Source organism: Rhea pennata, chromosome 1 (genome assembly GCF_028389875.1).
Source record: "Rhea pennata isolate bPtePen1 chromosome 1, bPtePen1.pri, whole genome shotgun sequence".
NCBI classification, from domain to species: domain Eukaryota; kingdom Metazoa; phylum Chordata; class Aves; order Rheiformes; family Rheidae; genus Rhea; species Rhea pennata.
In genome coordinates, this window is record NC_084663.1 from 188,000,585 (window position 1) to 188,023,124 (window position 22,540).

Genomic DNA, 22,540 nt, shown 5'->3' on the forward strand with positions numbered 1-22,540 from the left:
ATGTTTGGAAGAAGCATAATGTTTCGTGACTAGTATTCTGGGACAAACGCTAGGTACGAGACCACCCATAGTAAAAAGTATAAGGTCCCTCTAGTAGGCTTCAAGTGTTTCTGCACTTCTCCTAGCTGACGCTTCTGGACCATGTAGCAGCACAGGACAAAAATGAAGTCAAACAAAAGCACCCCCCCTCAGAACAAAGGACCCAAAAAAGCATGACCTGTTTGGAAGGAAATCCTGCCCTTCCACCTTCATGCAGCTGCAGGTGGCAAAATGCCAGCCTCTTCTGACTATGACTCTCTGACCTGAGGCTAAGTGATATGATTTCTGTCCATGCTCTTATCTGACAAGAGGGAAGGTTTCTGGGTTGTAATCAGAACACTGCAATTGGGTGGCAAAGATGGCTATTTTATTAGCAGTTGAAGCCCCTGACACTGCGACCAGATGTGTGGTTGTGTTGGTGAACATTGCAGTGTCAGGAATGCTCCTGATAGAGAAGTACAGTTAAGACTGTTTTATAAACACGTGCGCTATCTGTTGACCAAACATTTTTGGGCATAGAACAGTAACTTGGAGGCAACCCTGTGTTCCATTGCATGTAAGTACATGTGAACTTCTCATATCTCATAGCCATTAGACCAGACAAACAGGATTGTCTTATCACAACAGACTGTTGTACCGAAAAAATCCTGGCACGTCTGGGGTTATCAATGTTCGTTTTCCTTCTTAACCTCCTCACCCTGTTCCTGCACACTTGGCAGGATGGCTGGAAACCACAGTAGAGCAAGTGCAGACAGCATTACTATTCAGAGCAGTCTTACCTGTTTCACTAGGCATGGTCTAGCTTAACTTTGGACAGATGTTGCGTGATGCCACTTGCTAGACTTAGCCCCTGCTGCTGTCTAGTTGATACTGCTCAAAGCCTCCTGAAGAAGTATGGTGGTGGACTTCCTGAAAGCCCTTACTATAGTTTGTAGGAAGTTTTTTATGGCTTGCTTTTGGAGTAGTGCTTGTCACTGAGGGCGATTTGAACACCTGGAACTCTTGTGGAGTCCTGTTAGACACACCTTGCGAGACAAGTGTGGTGTTCTCCATAACAACATAAGGAAATCCTTGGATGTTCCCATCTCTGCTCTCAAGCTTTTGCTTTGGTGCTCTCTCCACAGAGTGATTTGGCTGGTCCAGCATCCTCCTGCAAGCTGTCAGTAATGTGGAAGGCTAACCTGGCTGACTAGTGTGCCAGCCCCTAGAGATCACAGCAGACAAATTTCTGCAGTGCTGATACGTTGCTAGTTGATAAGTCTCTGAACTTCTCTCCCAGCAGTCCCTGAGCCTGAGTTACTTACCAGGACTGTAAGGTATACAGATTATGGCTAAAGCAATCTTGACTCCCTGAAAGCTTCTCTCAGGCTGCCAAATCTATCTCATATTTTGTCTGGAAAAGTGTGAGAGCTACAGACAGATAATTAATGCCACTGGGTACTTGCAGCCATTTCAGCTGATAACAGTGCTAGCTGGCTTGCAATGTGTATGAACTGTCCCCTTGGATTAGGTGTAGGAAGCCATGGACTTCGGAGTTACCTTCTGAATGAAAAATTGGTGGGCAATCATTACACTAATTTTAATATCAAACCCTTGACCTGTGTACCATAGAAGAAATATTTCTCTGACCTTATGGGCTCCCACTTCTTTATTGCTGCCTTCACCTCCAGAGGCCAACGTGTTCTGCCTGTGTTATTAATTTGTCCATTCCTTGCTCTCCCTTTTTGGTAGCTATTGCAGCACTGTAGTTGAAAGAGAAATGAAGGAGGCTCGCAACTGCCTTGTTGTTGGTGCCTGTGTGTGGCAGTGGCAGAAGCCATGGGCAATCGTCTTAGGTGCTTTCCTAAGACTTGGGTCTTGCAGACCCACAATCTGCCTCCTCCTTGGAGAACTCTGCAGGGAGGTTAAACAGCAGTTCTCCTCTGCTTCCCTGTCCTGTGCATACTCCAAATATTAGTGTGGAAGAAAGGTGACCAACTTAATTTTATAACCTCTCTTAATTAGCTGCAGGACTACTATGTCATCAAGTTTCATAAAACAAGTGTGTTTTCTTGTGTTTCTCTTGAAATAAAATAGCCTGGAAACCAGTTTACTGAAAAATAATCACATATCTCTAATTTAGTGTTAAGAAGGATATGATTTTTTCAGCAGTCAGGGTGCTTGTTTTAATACGAATGACCTCTTAGGTTTAAATACAGTGTTAGATATCAGCTAAGCTACTTGCATCCAGGGAGTAAATGGCTGAGACATTTACTTCTTTAAATGCTTTAAAATGCAAAGCAGTTTGAGTCAATTTTGTCATTTAGAAGAAAAATTCCAAGCTGGGTGTTTTTGCAGTAGTCTGGTCCGGCTTTAGGAAAAGTTGGAAACTGAGGTGAATGATACAAATGCAGCGTTTCAAATGAATCATTTTGTTGGCTTCATTAGTTTCATTAGCCGGTATTTGCTCATCATGCTGTGTTTAGCAATTCCTGGTTTTGTATATTTTGGCTCTTAAATCAGCAAGGAAGGATAAGTATATTCGCCATTCCTGGTTGTCACGCTGAAGCATGGCACTTCTTTCGCAGGCCAAATAGGAGCAGCGGCTTTCTGAACTTTACGGCAGATGTATGAACTGGCTCCCAGGAAGCCCGACCCAGGTGGCCGCGGTCCTGCTGGAGTCGCAGCGAGGCTTTGGCAAAGCCCAGCCTGGGCGCAGTCCGCGCGGCCACCGCCGCTGGCCGCCAACGCAGCCCGCCGCTTTTTCGCGTCATCCGCCTCGGGCGTTGGAGGGTTTGCTCCAAAGTCCTGTTGAAAACGGTGGTTTGCAGGGTTCTGCCGGCCGGCGGGGGCCCCGGCAGCGGCGCGGCGGCTGGTGCTCCCCGGCAGCGCTGGGGCCGCTGGCGGCCGCGCTGCTCATCTGGCTGCCAAGTCCCACTGCTGAAACGCTGCTTTTTTATCAGGTCATGTTTGCGTCTGGCAAAGGTTTGTAGACACAACATAATTAACAGCGGTGCATATTTTCACAAGATTTACCTCTTCAACACTTTTTCCAAGTTAGTAAATCATAGCTTCTTTAATGTCCTGCTGGCTGCGTGAAAAACAGGAATTTATGTAACAAGCTCTGGGCCGCAAACCTTTTCCTGTTAGGAAAAATTTTTTTTTTTTGCATTGTTGGCAGAGTTAGGAGACAGCTCTGTTACTCAAAGAGCGACCTCAGATGTCCTCAGTACAATAATACCAGATTATAATATTTTTGATGAGTAAGGAATAGCAGTAATTTCTTAAATATTTAACACTTCTTTGGCAGAGAAGAAGGAATTGCATATTAGCACGCTATTTTCTACATTTAATGTTTTGTGTGTTTGAGATGCTTATTTTGATAGTAAACAGTGTGTCTGAGCCAACAGGGTATGTTTACAAAATACAATAAAAAATGAACTGGCGCAGGAGGTTTTTTAATCAGCAGTCGCGCAGAACAACTTTCTTGCGACATTTCTAAATCTGGAATTGTGTCAGGCCTGCGTTCAGCTGCGTCCCGAAAGTGAAAACAAAGGGCTGCGCGGGGCTGCCTTTCCGAGGCGTCCCGGCCCTTTGGAAGCACTGCTGCTCTCCGTTGCCGCGGGGAAGTCCAAAGACAGACTTTCGGACTTGCCCTCCTGACGCTGCGCTGTCCCTTGCCGATGGCGCGTCAGAGCAGCGAGCTCAGCCTGTTGCAAAGGCTGAACGGTCAACCGGACAGCGGCATCTTCACTGCCAAGGAAGGTCTCTTCGGTCTTTCTTAGCCAGTACCTAAAATACCAGGAGTGGTGGAGGGCAGAGGTTCGATCTGAGCCGTGCACATGGCCAAGGACCCGTAAACTTCCCCTAAGCAAGGGAAGTCCCAGATAGTGGTATCCTGCAGGGATGGACCTCATGAAAATGAAATTTCCAAGCCTTCTGTAGTGTCCTATAGCTAGATAGAGGACGGGATTTTGATTGCATAGTTATCTGCAATGGAGAGATACAGTCCTGTGTTAATTATTTATCATCAGAAAGATTGGCTTCCTTTCAAAAATGAGTAAGGAGTTCAGATTATTGCTGATATTTATTTAACTGGGATAATGTGTTAAAACTAATTCTTTGGAGGGTGAAGGTGAGATTGGAAAGGCTTCAAAAGTCAGGAGCACATTTGGACTCCTTGCTGCGCTGGAAATAGCCTGAGCTGACATAAGGCCGCATTCTGCTGCTTTTAGATGTCAAAGAGCATTTTGAGCCCCTATTTGGGGGATGAGGCTGCACTCATGGAGAACAAGGTAGGCTTCCCAGGGCATTGCTGCCTATAAGGCTTTACAGTCCTGTACCACGTTCTTCCTGCCTTCATCTACTGGAGGTTTCTTCTTAGGCCTCAGTGTGACAGTTTGTGTTGACCTTTGCACATGGCCAAGCCTGCTGTGGCCAACTCGCCTTCCAGTGTCTCTGGCTTAGTGTGACCCTTGCAGGGAATTTGAACCTCCAGTCTCTAATTTCAGTCAGGCTCTCTGAGATAACTGTTTTCACCTGGCATGACTCCTTCTTGTTGCTCCTTTTCTTCTGTCAGCTGGATATACAGGGAACGAGGGAAGATGATCTTCTGAAGAAAAATGTTTAGGAGTTTTAGAGACAAAACCTTTGGCATGTGTACTGTCACACACACTGGAAATCAGTACTGATTGCAATACACGAGGTGAAAAAATACGTACAGTAGAGCATTCAAAAAAAATTTTTTTTAAACTAGCTGAAATTTTGAATGAAACCTCACATTATGGGGAAATACGTCTGTTTTGTCAAATTATTAGTGTCGCACATGGAGTTTGATTTTGAATAATGCTTGTTTTTCATGTGTTTGAGAAAGCATATGTATGCAAATACACAGAGTAGGGAAGGCGGAGGAAGAGGCATTTCTGGAAATGTTGCTGTTACAGATGGAACTTGGAGCTGGGAAATACAGCAAAACTAGCTGGTTTGAGTCACAGGGCAGGCAAATCTTTGTGAGTTGGTTCATCCTGTTGTTTTGCTGCTCGGTGATGTAGTGAGTCCTGGGATCAGAATAAAAGCTTAGAGAAGATAGATTGGAGGAAAATGGTAGGAAAGCAGACAGGAAGAAGAGGCAGTATGGGGTTATGTTGATCTGGCAGCCAATTTGGTTTCTGAGGTGATTGGCAAGACTTCTGGTCATGATGGACATTTCTTCTGCCCTCCAGAATCTATCTTTCGATTTCTGCTCCCCTAGATTTTTCTTGAGAAGCTGCTCGGAATGATTACAAATGGAATCGAGCTACTCCTGTGCTGATATCTCCAATTTCATGCATTGCTTTGTGGTTCCCTTCTACTATTTTTCAAAAATCATAGTCCTAGTACAAACCTTGTAGATTATGCTACCTATTGCCCTCCTACCAATATCTGTAGTAGGCTCTTTCCACAGTCTTCTAACTTCTGGCCTCTTGTTAGCTGTTATTTCAAAATTTGGGACAACTTTTCTGTAGATACTGTGTTTTTTACCTGTGTTCTGCAAGAAATTACATGACCAAAACCAATGTTTATCTGCAGCTTGATATTGCAAAGGATAATCTCTTGTTAACCTGGCAGCTCTTGGGCTTGGATTTTTAATTTTTGGTTTTGAAGTTTTGGATTTTTTTTTCATTATTCAAGAACAAAACATGTAACATTACTTGTGACATAATGAAAAGCTTTGGTAGTCAGTCTTAGGACAAGATACCTTCATCTTCTACCCTCATTATTAAAGAGCCAATTTTGCATATTAATATAGTAATTTTGAAGAGGAAAGATGCTTTTAAGACTGAGTTTTAACGCAGTTTGTCTGTTGTTTGCATTTCCTTCTCCCTCATGATTTCTTAGGCAATTTGTGATGCTTATATATACAACTTGGAACTTAATCCTCAGGTGATTTTCTGTATGTATATTCTCATATAGCACAGTTAATCAGAACCTCACTGAAGTTCTGTGGTAACACTCACAGGCAGATTGGCAGGATTTAGGGATGTACATGATGAGATCCCATTATAAGATCCATCAAACAGAATCAAGCATTCCTGAACTTTGCTTTGTCTAAATGCAATCAGTTTGAACTCATTAGAGTGAAGCTAATAACCATATCTTCAGTGAGATTTGCCTATCTGATATATATTTTCTTCTGTATGAGGCATGTGTATTTCAGAACAACTCCTCCAGTATTTCATTTAACTTTTTCAAAATGTCAGATCTGATCAGGCCACATGACAGACAAATTATGTGGCAACTCTGCAAACTCATTTCAGCCAATTCCAAGTGGTGAGTTGATGATAAATATATTTCCAGACTGGCACATTTTACTATTTTGTGCTTATGCTTACATTTTCAAATCAAAGGAGGTTATGTTTACACAGGCAAATCAGTATCAACATGCCCAGAAGACAAGCAATTTCTCTTCTCTTAACACTTTGAAAGAGTTAAAATCATGTAAGCAAGGGTTTAAGTGGACTGTGTGGAAGGCCTGTCCTTTACAGCAGGTTTTTTATGAGACTTGATGTGGAAGTCTTTCCTCAAACTTATGTAATCTTGAGCATGTTAAGTAACTCATTTTATACAGATAGATTGATACTGGAGATTGCAGTTAGCAGTGTGGTGTTAACTGGGGATCACAGTTAGGAGTAGAGTGTTTGGAAACTGAGCTGTATGTAAGGATTCAGTCATGAAGTTATTTTTTGCTGAAGTGCCTCTTACGCATGTACCCTCAGAATAGGCTGATCTTTGAAAGTCAGCAGAAATAAAACTCGTGTTCTTACACCTTACTTTTATTTTTTTCAGAATTCAATCCGTCACAACCTCTCTCTGCACAGCAAGTTCATCAGAGTGCAGAATGAGGGAACAGGGAAGAGTTCTTGGTGGATGCTCAATCCTGAGGGCGGAAAGAGTGGCAAATCTCCCAGGAGACGAGCAGCGTCCATGGATAACAACAGCAAATTTGCAAAAAGCAGAGGCAGAGCTGCCAAGAAAAAGGCATCCCTTCAGTCTGGTCAAGAGGGAAATGGTGACAGCCCTGGATCACAGTTCTCAAAGTGGCCAGCGAGCCCCAGCTCTCACAGTAATGATGACTTTGATAACTGGAGTACATTTCGACCTAGAACTAGCTCTAATGCTAGTACAATTAGTGGAAGACTTTCCCCTATTTTGCCTGAGCAAGATGATCTCGGAGATGGGGATGTGCACTCCATGGTATACCCATCATCCGCCACCAAAATGACTTCTACTCTACCCAGCCTTTCAGAGATGAGTAATTCTGAGAACATGGAAAATCTTTTGGATAACCTTAATCTCTTGTCACCTAATACATCAATGACTGTGTCAACCCAGTCTTCATCTGCTACCCTGATGCAGCAAACACCAGGTTACTCGTTTGCATCCTCAACCACAAGTATAGGTTCACCAAATCCAGACTACAGGAAATTTACTTATGCTCAAGCTAGCATGAACTCTTTGCCCCAAATTGCTATGCAGACGCTTCAAGACAGTAAATCAAGCTATGGAGCAATGAGCCAATACAACTGTCCTGCAGGACTTCTGAAGGAATTACTGACTTCTGATTCTCCTCCACACAACGATATCTTGGCATCAGTAGACACGGGTGTTTCCCAGCCTGGTGGCAGGGCACTGGGCCAAAGTGTGCTGATGGTCACTAACTCGGTGATGCCAGCATACGGCAGTCAACCACCCCACAACAAAATGATGAACCCTAACGCCCGTCCTCACCAAGGACATAACCAGCCAACACCTGCAGTTAATGGTCGTGCCTTGTCACACACAGTGAACACCATGTCACACACGTCAGGTCTGAATCGCTTGTCGACGGTGAAGACTTCGTTACAAGTGCCTATGAGTCACCCGATGCAGATGAATGCTATGAACCCATATGCCCCTGTTAACAGTTGCAACGGCTATGGAAGGGTGGGAATCGTTTCTCTCCACCAGGAAAAGCTTCCCAGTGACTTAGACGACATGTTAATTGAGCGGTTGGACTGTGACATGGAGTCGATTATTCGTAATGACCTTATGGATGGAGAAACGTTAGATTTTAACTTTGACAGTGTATTGCCTAACCAAAGTTTTCAGCACAGCGTAAAGACAACCACACACAGTTGGGTGTCAGGCTAGGATGTAGTAGGAGGTAAGCTGTGCTTTTTATGATAAATCTGAAAAACAGCTTAAAGGGAAAAGAGATGTCAAACGTTTAAAATCTGGGTGGTTTCCCACGCTGGCATGTGAAGTGCCTCTTCTGTCAGTCACTTTCCAGTCCTTCATTAGTTTGTAAATCAGGTTTGCATTAGGATTGCCATGCACCAACTTCTGCTATTTTATATGGAGCACTGATGTTTTGCCATTGCTATCTTAAATAAAATCTTACTGGTAACTGACATTTATTAAATACATGTTTCCCTTCTAAGTTGTCTTAAAGGTAGTTTAAACATATTTTAATTGGCAGCCTCTTTTGGTGTGGATGTTGATTTAATTGTATTTTTATTTTTATTTTCCTAGGCTACAGTTAAATTCTCCAGACTTGTCTGACAGCAGGAACTGAGAAAGCAGTACAAAGATGTCCTTCACCTTCCCTTTTAATTTTCTTGACAAAGCTGTGCACATGCACTAGCTTTTTTGGGGGGGTCTTTTTTTTTTTTCTTTTTTCTTCCTTTCGTCAGAGTTGGCAGCAGAGAGAGTATATTCCTGTACAGGATGTTTGCCCAAGGTTTGCAGGTTATGTGCTGCTGTAGATAAGAACTGTACCATTGGAAATTTCTTTACTCTGAAGTGCCAAATTCACTACACCATATAATCACAGCAAAGACTCTTACATCATGTCGTGCTTTCGGTTTTGTACAGTTTGATCTGTAGAAGAATTGTTTTTTTAAGACTATCGGTTTTGGTCCAAGAAAAGTTTATAAACTTTTGTAAGAATACTGTGATGATCTCATGGCCTAAGTAAGTTTAACCTTCATTGATGTTACCTGTGTTCTGATGAATTGAGATAACTGTGGACTTGCTTTGCAGCAGTGCGAACTGCTTTATTTTACTCAAAATTGCCACACATTTCATATGGGAACAGACTAGCCTGCTAAATATGATCCTACTAAACTCACTGACTATTCAAAACAAGCAGCAGGTTAAATCCATTTGATAAGTTACCTGTATTCATGTAAATTTATGCAAGAATATATCTGGATTTCATTGTCAGACTAATGACTTTATTGTTGGACTTAAGATAATTTTTGGAATAGTTTCCAAACTATTTTTCTTATAATTAAAGTCTACTTTTGTTACATAGGCAACTTAAAAATTACAGAATCTGAGATCTGGCAGCATTCATAACCTCTTCATTTTGTACAGTATTTTAACTGGATTAAGTACACGTTTTTATAAATTTCCCTAGCACTTGGGAGTGCTAATAAAGGAAAAGCTTAATAAGTATCTTGAATACAAAACATTTCTGTCCCTTTTTTGTTGTGTGATGTATAAATATAGACAATTTTATGTTTAGAAAATATTTAATCAGTTTTATATATGCATTTTTAGAAATGTCATCTGCTTCTATTATCATTTTAACTCTGACTACCACAAAGTGTTAAGTATTCACTGTTAGATGCTTGTACAATGCTTCACATTTATATTTATTTCATGGAGGTCTCATAATGTTTGTGCACTCAAGAGCCATTTGGAGAAAATTCGTAATTTCAGTAAAATTAGAGGCAGAATTGTCATTTGTCTCAATTAGTGCTAGGTTTAGGGTCTGTCAATGTGTCTGTTGTCACACAGGATGTTTGAGGAGGTGAAAGTGTTACTTCTTAATGGGCGGCAGAAATTTCTGTGACCCCCTATTTCAGGGCAAGAACATCACTTTTTTTTGACGTAGGAAAGAAAAAGTAAGTGGCAAAGTTATACAAATATAAGGACTTTAGGATAGGGGATAGAATTTATGACAGAGGCCTTGCTTCTGTGAAAAGCTTTTGCTCTTGTTTGAGTCGGCACACTGGCAACTACCTGAGCATTTTCAGGATTTGGGTCTTGGATAACTGATTTCTGTATTTTTGTAATTGCATGATGTGGTTTTCCTGGGTGTGTGGAATACTGGCCTCATTTGTCTTTTTGTTGGTTACTGCCCATCGTTTGTGTTACAGAAATCTTTGAAGCTTTTTTTATGCACTGATAGTATGAAGAGTTTTTGTGCTAGGACTGGCTGTTGGGAAGAGGAAGAGAAATAAGTATTTTTGCTGATTTTTGTTCTGTCTAAATGGCCCGCAACTGGAGAATGTTCTAACTGAAACTTATTTTCCCTCCAGTGATGGAGTATTGTGGAGGAAGAAGTGTAATGTGCCAAGAAAGCAAAGTTTACTAATAAGCCATGTATTTAATGATCCTAGTACGACTTTCCTAAATCTCTACAGTATATTTATCGATGTGCTAGCATTTAGCTCCCTATTGGGCTTAAATCACTCCTAATTACAGCTAGACCTACTTTTTTAGATATCTTATTAGGCTTGTCAGCAGTTGCAGAAGTTGATGTTAAGCTGTCCTGTGATATAGGATCTCTCCCACTGTGAAATCTCTCTTTGAACTTCTGTTGAGCAAGATGAAATGTTCTTAGTGCTGTAGCCTCCGCAAAGCGGCCTGCTTTTACTGGCAGATACCTCTAGTAGCATCTTCACCACCAAAATTAATAGTCTCCGAGACTTGATTGCATATGCTGGCAATGGAACAAGCAGGGGGCTCACAAATGGGTTTCTGAAGATCCTTCTTTTTGCTGCACGTGCAAAAAATTTGCTTGCAAATAGGCACTGATATGCATATGCCAAAGCAGTCAAAAAATTCACCTCTATGCACAAAGGAAGCAGTATTTAACCTTAAGCTCCATGGGATTGCAGCTGAACATGCTACATTTAACAATATACCGCCTGTTTATTATTTACTGCTACCGTATAATTTCCTGTATTCAGATATTTTCTTCATTTCCGTTTATAACTATGAATAACATAAATGTAGCAGTTCCTTAATTACCACGATCTGTAGGAAGCCCTTTTTAATTATTATGAAAAAGAGTTGTAGATAATCAGATGTTTTGGGTTATGTGGTCACATTTATTTTCTTCTCTGTGGTTCCATTCTAATATTTTTCAATTGTAATTTTGGAATACTGTGAAGTCAGATGAAGGGCGTATTGTCTGTCTTGAAAACAAGCATTATGTGACCTCTTGTAATAAATCCTTTTTCAGTAAAAATACCAAGTTTCTGGAGTAACTTAGTTTGTCAGAATTGTTGTAAATGATTGGTTTGTGAGTTGTGCAGATGATCTTACCTATGCAGCCTTGTTTTTGACTTTTCTCTGGTTTGTACTGTTATTAAAAATTTATTGTATTATAGAGCTGTTCAGATATTTTAAATATAAAGATGTTTTGTTTCCATAATATAGCTATATGATATATGTTTAGGTAGTAGATGCATTAATTGGAAAGCTCTGCTTTGATAAACTGACAATTTGCCTACACTTCAAAGCAAAAATCATGTTGCTTATTATTGGCTTAAGTCAACAGAGCATCCCTAAGAAGAGGAGAAGTTAAAATTGGACCAATTATAAAACAGTATAAAATTTGCACTTGTTAAACCACTGGATGTATGTTAGTACTCTTTTTATTATTATTATTTTACTGATTTGAAATTCCTATTTTCATTATGAAATTTTTAGAATCCTTAATTTATGACTGATTTTAAATAAGGTATTCTCTCTCTCTCTCTCTTTTGCTCTCTCTTTTTTTTTTTTTTTGGGGGGGGGGTTAATCATTGTGTAAAATGCTGCATGGTTTCTGCAAACAAAAAGAACATTACCTGGCATTAAAACTGGCCTCCTTTTTGAGGATGTTCCGCAAACGAGCAATATCATGAGAGATTTGGCATGTACATACTGCTAGTTCAGTTTGTGAGCTGTGTGACAGCCCTTCTGCGCTTCACTGCTCTTCGTAACATTTCAGAGTTTAAGTTCGTACATGGATATTTTCAGAAAAAAAAAAAGTGCCTGATGTACTTTTACAGACACAAGAGAACAATCCCTTACAGTTTGTTGTATAAAGCCATAAATGTATATAAATTATGTTTAAAGGGTTTTGTGTCCTTTCTTGTATATTGGGAATGAGATTTGTACCAGGATTCTGCTTGTGATCAGTAATCCTCCTACTCAGACGTTGTCGTAATCACTTTCGTTACTGCGTAATCTTTCTGATGATGGCGATCCCATTTGGACAATCCTGATGGCATTAGCAATTTTGTATAGAAAAATACCTCGTGGTACCGGGTCTTGTCTGGCAAGACGATTCCATATTAACGAGCAAACACTAACTGCGGAATCGTTAACAAATTTTCCGTGTCTTGATATAAAGGAATTTCGCTCTCTTGGAATTGCTTGTGGAGTTGGAACGGTATCAGGTACAGTAACTGAACAGGGCTGTGTTGTAAGTGTTTTATCGCAACATAGTGTGCTAAAAGTAACTTGTTTACAAGAGTTTGAGACTAAACGCAAGAAGAATCCATGCCTGACTCTTAGAGTTGGTAAGAGATGCTGTGCAGAGACACTTTGTTACTGGAAGCCGCCTTAGGCAGCATCAAACATTGTTGCCCAGGCTTCAAGAAGCCTAGTCCAGAGAAAATTGCAAAATTCCTGAAATCCCTTCAGAATGGGTATTTGTAAGTATAAGCTCTTAATAAAATTGCTATGACATGAGATGGTAATTAGTGTATCAGAATGTTATGTAATACATTGTTAAGGAGGGAAAAAATGGACCGCTAACATCCATCAAACTCCAGGAAAGAATTAGTCTTTTAGTCCAAATTACTTGTTAGAGCCTAATGCTACTGAATGTGGGAGGGAGCTGGCTCTGGAGAGACATTTTTCTCTTTCCTCCACTCCCCTTGTTTAAATGAGATGGTTCACAAAGTCTCCTTGGCCCTCTTTTCCCTCCTTTTTGCCTCTTCTCTTCCTCCGCCCCTCCTTCCCTCCTGAAGGACACACTTTCTCTAAGTACTTTTTTTTCTTTTTCTTTGCCAAATGGTTGCGCTATCTAGGCCAACCTGCTCAGCGTTGCTCTTTTTTGCAGCTATAATTTACTCTGCAGAGGCAAGAATGCTGATGTGAGTAGAGAGCACAGGAACGTGTATTTTTTTTTATTTATTATTATTATTATTTTTTTTTGATTTAGATTGTGTTTCAAAACAGAGCTGGAAGAAAGGAGGAGAAGCTGCCAAAACAGACAGCCAGCAACACCCACGCCACAGTAGTCTTGTGAGGCCCAGATCCCTGCTTGCCTGCAGGTGGGGAGGGAGAGGGATGGCAGAGAGCAGGCTTCTAATGAATTGCTGGCAAAAAAATGCCAGTTTGATCTTCAAGTGAACAGAGGAGGGCCTAAAGAAAGTGCAAGAATTCAACAATCTGGTTGCTTATAAAACCAGAAATATCTAAAAATATTTTAAAAATATTTTTCCTTGCATTGTTTAGTTTCATCGTTATTTTAGCTTTGCCATTTTTCTTCCCTGTATGTTTTTGGGGAGTTTTGTGCAACTAGGAAAAGCAAGCAACTGAGGATATCTTCAATGATGTGTTGAAAAGCTTGACTTCTAAAATAGGAGGATGATAAAATCCGAAGATTCTGTATTTGTGTGGTTGCAAACTTGCTGGGAAGGATATTCATCTAATTCGTGCATGACTAGTTACTGCTGTTGGGAAAGACAGTCAAAGTTTGTCTCTTGGGAAGGGACTGGATAGCAATTTATGCCAATCTGGCAACGATGGATTTGAATCTGCTGATCAAGCATAGAAACCTCAAAGCATCCTTGTGCTGTAGATCATTTTTACATCAGTGTAATAAGCAAGCTTTTGTGCAGAAACATCAGCTATTAGGTCATGTCAATTGATAATCCAGTTAAAAGTACAAATGGTATTAGATGTTGTGGACATTCATTGTGCAGCCGGTAGGCACAGACAAGTTTTGTGAAGACCCTGAGAAGGAAAAGCTTGCACTGAACAGTGCTTGTAGTTATGCCCACTGCTGGAATTGCATGCAAATCCCTGTTCATTACCTGGTGATGTTTTGCCTGGGGTAATGTTCTGGCATGTGCCAAAACAATAGCTAAAATGAGGCAGGGACAGCGCCCCATCTTACTTTATGTTTTTCTACTTGCTGCTGGATCCCTGGGGCATTCAGAAATTTTTCTTTTTTTTTCTTTTCCTTTTTTTTTTTTTTTTTTTTTCTTCCTAGTAAACTTCTTGGGTGGGTGGTTTAGCACTGAAATGGGGGTAAAAGCGATGAGGGCTTTGTGCTGTACTTCTGCAGGAGGACTATAGGAGGCTTCTGACAGATATTAGGTTGTAGAGTGAAGAATCTGGCAAAGAGCTTGTTTGTAACTTCGGATATAAACAGTTGAGGATCCTTTCTTTGTATGTTCATCTACAATTGCTCCTGCCATCCTTAAAGATGGTGGCCTTTTCAAATAGTGTGTTTCCTATTTAGTACCCCAGAGCAATGTTACCTGAACAGGCAACTGCCCAAAGGATGCACATGAGCTTTGCCAGGTTGACAGGGAGCTGTGGAGTTTGATGGTAATATGTGAGTTCCTGATGAAATATTCGATCACCTTCAATTTTGATGAAGTCGGAGGAGTGCATCTCAACATGGAGAAAAACATCGCAGGCATGCGTATATAGGCATTGGAAAGGGAGAGGGGTCAATGAAAAGCTCTGCAGGTCTTCTGAGCTGCTTTTTGGCTGATGAAGCAGTGCAAATATTGGCTTCAAAGGATGAGGAAGGCTGGATTTCTCACTGGAAAAAGGCTGAGTCCAGGAGGAAAAGAGCTTCTTTTCTCTTGGATTTTGAAGTTGTACCCGGTGTCTGCCATTGTGGCACAGATGACGCAAAAATCTTAGGCTGATCTGCTACTTGGGTCTTTTTGACCAGGTAAAAACAAGTGAAGAACAATGAAACTCTGCGAGGGCTGGAGTCTCATCTCAGGAGTCCAAATAAGTTACCACTTCCTGCTCCTCCCTTTCTTCCCCCTTCACCCCATCAAGTTAGAGAGCTCGAGAGGATGGTTGCTGTTTGGGTTTTTTTCCTTCCTGTCCCTGCTCAGAGAAACTTTTCTGTATGTGGTAAGTCACCTTGCTAAACACCTCTCTTGTGCCATCTCCACAGCCTTTGGGGCCATTCACCCACCAGTTTGTGAGACACAGCAGGACAAGTGAGAATAAGGCCTAAGACTTTGCACCATGAGGCAGCAGGAAACTGAGCCCTCTTGATGGAATAAGATGGGCCATCTAATACATGTCAGTGCCCGATGTTGGCCTCCTCATAATGAAAGTCTGGGATCTGAGTGGTAGGAAGTTGTTGCAGTCCCAACAGTGATAGCTGACCTGCAATAATGAACTTCTCCTCCTCTTTCTCCTTCAGCCCCTACAGCTCTTGAGCATATTAGTTGCAAAATGAGCCCCAACCCACTCAGTCAGTTCACTCCACTGATGAGTCCAGGAGCTCTTTGAGGTGAGAATACTTGTTTGCCTGTGGTCTCCTGCTGGAGGTTTCTGTCAAGCAAGGCCTGACGTGAAATCAGCCTGCGGGGGTGGTGGAAGCCCTGCAGATGGAGCCACCTGGGGCCACTTGGGCTGTCAACTCCTTGCCTTGGGCATCCCTTAACTCACGAGCTGTGCCCTGTTAGCCTATGCTAGCCTTTGACAGGAAGGCTTTCTGAGCAGGATTTTCTTGGACCAACCGTCTCATGCAGCCACAGATAAACACTGTCTGTGTCTTCTGAAGTTGTTTATCCTTAGGGTGAAATAAGTAGTGGGGGCCTCCTGCCTACAGACTCCTTGAGCACTTGATTGTTTTTATCTTAGTCTGGTGTGATCTGTACAGCAAGCCACATGCTTGCCAGTGGCTGAGCAGAGTGAGAAGTGGCTGGGGCCAGCTAGTATTCACCCCCCCCCCAAAAAAAAAAAAAAAAAAAAAAGAAAATGCTGGACTTTTAACTGATGTGTGAGCTTAAAGAGGACTGCTTGCCAAATAAATGAAGTAAAACCTGGTGGTGCCAATCTTTGAAAGGGTCCTAGCATGACCAGAGGAACTAGATTTGTCTTCTGCACAGGGTTAAGTTGACAGAATCTGTGATAGACTCAGTAACAACATGGAGCGATGTGGGGAAATAGTGGCCACATTACTCTTGGAGGAAGCTATGCTTCACAAACAGAGATGAGTCAGTGAGCATGAGGACAAGGGAGACCACTTAAGCTTTCTGGATTTCCAGTAGCCTTCAGCCAGTTTCCTCACTGAAGTTCCTGGGAGAGTTGGAATGCAATAGAGGTCTCCTCAGTGCCGAACCACTGATTTAAAGGGTAGGCCATTGGCACAGGAATAGCACTTAGTTTTCCCAAGCTGGAAAAGCTACCACTGTCTTCCCTCAAGGTTCTGATGCTATTCAATGTATTTGAAGAATGATCATGAGATGCAGTTGATGACAGAAACTGCTGAGCACACCATTATGCGGGATAGTGAAATGTCAAGCTGAGCTAAGAGTTGTGGGAGGGCTTCAGGATGTTTTGTGACCAGGTGATGAAATGGCAGAGATGATTAATTGTTGATAAATGTCAAGTAATGCACAGGAGAGGTGGGAAGCAAAGTAAGTCTAGCACACAGATGCATAATGAACTGCGAATGAGTTGTTACCACTATAAGAAAGATCTTGGAGTCATTAGGAAAATTTCTTGCAAAGCTCTCTATTAGCTGTTAATAAGAAGACACAGTAGAAATAAAAAGTGAGAAAACCAAATAGAAAATCAAAATCTCTTCTGTGCTACTGTTTACTTGCAAAATGCACCTATATTTTAAATATCACATGCTGTTTGGTTTTCAAATAGGGTATTGAAGAGTTACAGAGTCAAGAACAGAGACTAAACAGGAAAAGAGATGAGTGAGGGTGCATATGAGATGACAGAGGTATGTAAAATTGCAGATGCTGTGGAGAAGATGAATGGGAAATAATCAGAATTTCACATGACATAAACTGGGAGCACCCAATGAAATGATCAGGCAGCAGGTTTAAAACAAACAGAAGGAAGTTCTTTTTCACACAATGCATAATTAAATTTTGCAACTCATTGCCACAGGATGTTGTGGAGGCCAAAAGTATAAATGGATTCGAGAGAGGATTAGACAAATTAATAAAAGATAGATCCAGAAGATAGAGTTGCTATTAAACACAATAGTGCGGATGCAACCACTAGCTCAGGAAGTCTCTAAATGGCCAGTTGCTGCAAGCTGGGAGCATAAACCAGGGAAGAGATTACTCAGTCCTTGGCCAGTCCCTTATGCTCTTTTCACCTTCACATCTGCTGCTGACCACTCTCAGGGACAGGATATTGGAGTGGGTGGACCTTTGATCTGACCTGGCATGGAGATCTTCACCTTCTTAATTGTGTTGGGAATGGGTATAACAAGAAAGGATTGCCCAACACCATTCTGTGAGAAGGTCTCAGAACATCAATACGTCCCTTTCCAATGTCCTACTGACTGGTAGGGGTGATGGACTAGTGCTCTCTTGCTCTTGGGATTCTTGCAGGTTACCATCGACTGAGAGGTGTTGACTGATCATGTTCTCACCGTAATAAGCTGTGATGTAACAAATGCGAATACCAGGTAAGGCCTGTAGGCTCTTAGGGCAGAAAAAACTGCACAAGGAAGACAGGATCAGGAGAAACAAAATCTGTGCTCATTCCAAGCAGATTTGCAGAGATTGTGGTGAATGGAGGATTAAAATGGTGTTCTACAAATCCCAGCCTCTCACCTATCCCCCTGATTAAAGTAATTTTTTTTTCTTTTTCTTTTTACATTTGTTGGCAGATAAGGGGTTAAAGTAGTTTCTTTAGCTACCTGAAATCCTTTCAAAGATTGTCAGCACTGTACTGGGCACTTAGCCTAGCAGAACTGGCCTAGAAATAATGGTGTGTCTTGCGGTAGCAGCTTCAGTGCTGGCAGCCAAGGTCAGCTAGAAGAGATATGTGTGTGAAATATGCAGTTTTATCTCTTTCTAAATATTTTAATTATGTAGAATGGAATTCTTCTTGAGGATAGAGGGGCATTTGCTTGTTCGATCCATAGTTTGAGCTCTTTCCTTTATATATTAACAGAGCAACACCAGGGTTGTAACTTGCAGGAACTGATTAGGAGATGCTAACCTAAAGATGCAAGGAGAGAATAAACCTTGTTATTCTGCTTTAGCTGAGAGCCAATTATAGGTCTTTAAGTGAAGAGATACAGAGTAGAGATCACAACTGAATCTTGAATGCTGGCAGCTATAAATACTGGGTGAGAATGAATTTGTGCTGTAGCTCACCAGCCAACATGCAGGAAATCAGACTTCACTCAAGTGTTGAAAATATAATGCTAATGGACTGCCATATGCATTGCAAACTTAACTTTATTTCCTTAGATCTGTGTCCAAAGCTGCTTCCTCTGTGAGCCTTTGAAATGTGAAGTCTGATCAATGCTGACTCTTCTCAAAATATTCAAAAAGAATTTTTAAGAAATCTGTCACCTTTGTATGTTCCCCTTCAAGTGCTAGTGGTTATTTTCTCTAAACTTACAGCACAAAAAGAAAATGGTAATATCTAAAACCCCATAAATGCAACTTGTAGGTTGTTTCAAGGGATTTAATGTTTAGCACCTCAGCTGACTGAAACCTGGACTTCTTAATGTATTTCAAATTGACTAACAGTGAACTGTGAAGTTCCTAAAGCACTAGTTAGGCTTTGTTATCAAAGCGGTTCCCTCCCTTCTTCCCCACCTTTTCTCACTCACCTTCTCCTCAAAGGTACATTTGGTAATTGCTTTTTGACCCCCAGTCATTGGAGGAATTTCACAGACTGGGCATCCCAACCAACATCTTTTTTTTATTAGCATCTATTGTTATGTAACTGCTTCTAATTTGCTAGGTTTTATCAGTAGTGCTCACAAGATGTTAGGCATTTTCTGATGAAAAATGTTCCTGTTCTGAAATATCTTATACCTGACAACTTGCAGTAAAACATGTTTTTTGTATAACTTAGAAGGCTGCTATGTCTCTCCCTAAAGTTTCATATTTTGTCCTGAACACTATTTCATCTGCATTAGCCATCAACATATGATGTGTTATAAGAACTCTAAGAAACTCTCTGCCAGCCACTTGAGGAGCTGTGCAGATACCTTAAGGCTCTTGCAAATTCAAAAAAAAACATGTGAGCCTACCCTCTCCAAATATGCTTAATTTGAAGGTAAGTTGTTAGATCTTTTTATTTATTTATTTTTTTAATGTACATGTACATGTGCAATGATTTGAAAGTATTCACACAGTCAGTTACTGCTGCTCTGCTAAGAAATGGTAATAGCAGTAGTCATGATGTCTTCCAAGTGCTTCTGATCACGTAAAGGGAACCTATAACGTAGGTTGACTGTGCAGCTCCCTTACTCACTACTATTGCTGTGCATCCTCCTAGTTTGTCTGTGTGAAGCCTCATAATTCTTTAAGAGGCAATTGAATGCAGTTGTGTTTTGCACATTAGTTAACTGAGTGATGATACAAAGCTGTTTCTGGCAGGTGGGGGGAAGAAATCCAGCTGGCAGCCCTGCTCCCTCCGCATTCCCGTGCTAATTGCTGGAATGTGACTCCTACCCTTGGCGCGAGGGGAGAGCTTGGACCCCGTCACACCCGCGCCTGCAGAGCCCGCTGCCAGAGCCTTGGCCGTGTCCGGCTCCGAAGGCTGCTCCACTCGGATAAGCCATCACTCCTCTCAAGCGAGCGTGCAGAGATCTGCCCCGGGAGAGCCCTGGGCGATGCCTGCTGACTGCTGCATGAAGGGAGTGCTCCTGGCAGGGCACATGATAGCTTAGATTTTTTTGATTTTCTTTTTTTGATTTTCTTTTTAAGTATTCGGTTTACCCAGTCGAAAAAACACCCATCGAAAGCAGGTGCTCCAATCCTGTGTGTTCAGGTTTTCAGCCGTGCTGGCGGTGCAGACACAATGAAATAGTGCTCAGCAGCTGTCAGAGCTGCCCCAAACTTCACTGGCACGGGAAGTGATGAGAAGACAGCAGCTGTGTTTACTTGGCATGCTCTGTGTCTGCTGGAGATATGACCAAGGAAAGCTCTCTTTCTAAGGGAGTGCAGTGTTAGAATTTAAAAAGTGTGATCTTTAAGGCCAAGATGCAGTTACTTTGAAAATGATTTCTTCAGGGCTCTGAAGAAAATGGATTCTAATATATAGATAGGAAATGGTGTAATGAGAAGTCAGGAAATGTCTAACTTTCCATTTTTCTCAAGACAGGATGAAAATATGTCTCTCTAATCAGTTAATTTAAATATATAAAAAGAGAAATTTATATTCCTTCATGCTCTTTTGGGATATGAACAATTCTGAAACACACTTTATCTGTATATTTGAACAAGGCACATTTTTTAGTTATATAAGGAGAAACAGTTGACTTGCTTTTAGTATGACACAGTCAGAAAGAAATCTTTTAAATAATATGGAGTACAGATAAAAGCAGAATACTTGAGAGGTGGCATATGTCAAGGGGTGCTGGGCTTTTGGACCCCTTAATTAATTCATGCTCCTGTGATCCTTCTCTCTTTCAAGGGTTTTATGCTGCTATATATCAATCACCATTGTATACAGAAGAATGGGACCCTCCTGGGCTGGGTGTTGGAGAAAACTACTACAGGAAATTGTCTCTGATTTGCAGCATTTATGATCTTTGTGGAAGATTTTTTTCCCTTTGTTTCCCTTTGTTGAGGGAAACAGAGTAGGAAATGGGAAAATAAAAAATAGATTGAGTAGCATGTTGGCAACTAGTGTCATGATCTAAGTATTTTATATTTGAATTTGATGTATTTATCAAGAGGGAAGCTAAGGGGAAATAAAACTCAAAGGACATGAGTTACAAAGAGGAACGAAGGTAAATGGAACAGGATTGGAGAGGAGAGATAAGGGGCTGGTAGAGAAAGAGGTGGTAAAGGACAGACTTGAAGGGAGGAGATTGGAGCCAGCAGCCAGTCAGTGCAGAGAAGAGAGAGCTGAGGAGAGTAACTGGATATTTGAACCAGTGGCCAGGTGAGATATCCCTGGATCTGAAAGTTACTGTGGTGCAGAAATGCAGTAAAAATTGCTGGGTAAGTGTGTTCTCAGACACGTGTCCAAGCAAAGCAACTTCTCAGCTAGTATGTCACATCTGGTGGCATTTAGGCCATAGCTGATAATGAACTCAAAATAATGCAAGCATTAGACATATTCGTAGCTATATGTATAATTGTATAAATATGTATAATTTATATATTAACAGCACTTTATAAAATTAATAGTTCAGATTATGTATGGAGAGCATTTGTTCACCACGCTGCTAGGAATATGCATGAAATGCAGTGGTGGTTTTCTGCCAGTCTTAAGAGAAACTGGAATTGGGACTTGTGCAGCCAAGTGCTGAGTTTTGGGATGGAGTTATTATTGGTCTCTGCAAATTGGCAGCTCCAGCCAAAACCCAGCGTTGTCTGTGGCTCCATGCATAGTGACTGCAGACCATAAGCATCTCTGGCTATGTGTTCTGACCCTTGTGCTGACCATGCAGGGCAGCTGCTCAGGGAACCAACTCAGGGAGCTGATTCAGCTGAAAAACAATTACAGAGTTGGAGAAGAGCAGCTGCAGATGGGAAAAGGAGATATGTTAAGCCAGTATGTCCTCTAAAGGAGGGTATAACCCCATGCATCACTATTCAGACTAAAGAACAGGTCTCAAGACCCACACCAAAGCTTGTGCTCCTGAACACAAGTGACAGAAACCACTGGCCAAACAAGGAAGCTTCCGCTCTACTGAAATCCCCAAAGACCTTACCTGAAGTGAGGTGTCACATAGCCTGTGCCCTCGGCGCTTGTTTCCCTGCAAAGCCAGATCCATTTGATTATGAGAACTCCAAACAGTAATTTGAAAGTGATTGCTCTGGGGCTCTGGATGCTCTCTTTCAAGTCTGATGCTAGAGATAATACGGGCGGCTTTTCTGATCAATGTGGCGAGGTGCCATGTAGAGCACATCTTCTTTTATAATGGTATTACAAGTGCTAAGGAGGTAGTACTTCTAACATGTATAAAAAGAAACCTTGGCTACTGATGGTTATTGTGGAGTTGCTCAGTACTGGCAGCAGCTTATGTAGTCACCTGTGAAATACTGCATGTGCCTGGAACATTTGGCATTTCCAGATTTGATCTGTATCTGCTGGATTCTTGGTGAAACCATAATGTTGTTGACTGGTTCATAATGCCTATGTGTGTGGCAAAGCCCTCACTACTAAGACAGATGTGCCCCTAGAAGAAACTTCCCTTTAAATTTGTGAAGGAATGGAGGTGGCCTTGGCTCCTCTCCAGAGTAGGATGCTCCTAGGCAGCCACCATGCAATCTGTGCTGGC

The 22,540-nt window shown here is 41.5% G+C and overlaps 1 protein-coding gene across 1 annotated transcript in view; it reads left to right on the forward strand.

Moving 5' to 3' along the window:
- The window catches only part of FOXO1 (forkhead box O1), a 63,895-nt gene extending 51,095 nt beyond the window's left edge, over nt 1-12,800 (forward strand). The window contains exons 2-3 of the mRNA XM_062567071.1: nt 6,844-8,200; nt 8,569-12,800. Of these exons, the coding sequence (XP_062423055.1) occupies nt 6,844-8,187 (1,344 nt within the window). The 3' untranslated portion in view covers nt 8,188-8,200; nt 8,569-12,800. The remainder of the gene's footprint in view (nt 1-6,843; nt 8,201-8,568) is intronic.
- Nucleotides 12,801-22,540: the final 9,740 nt, after the last annotated feature.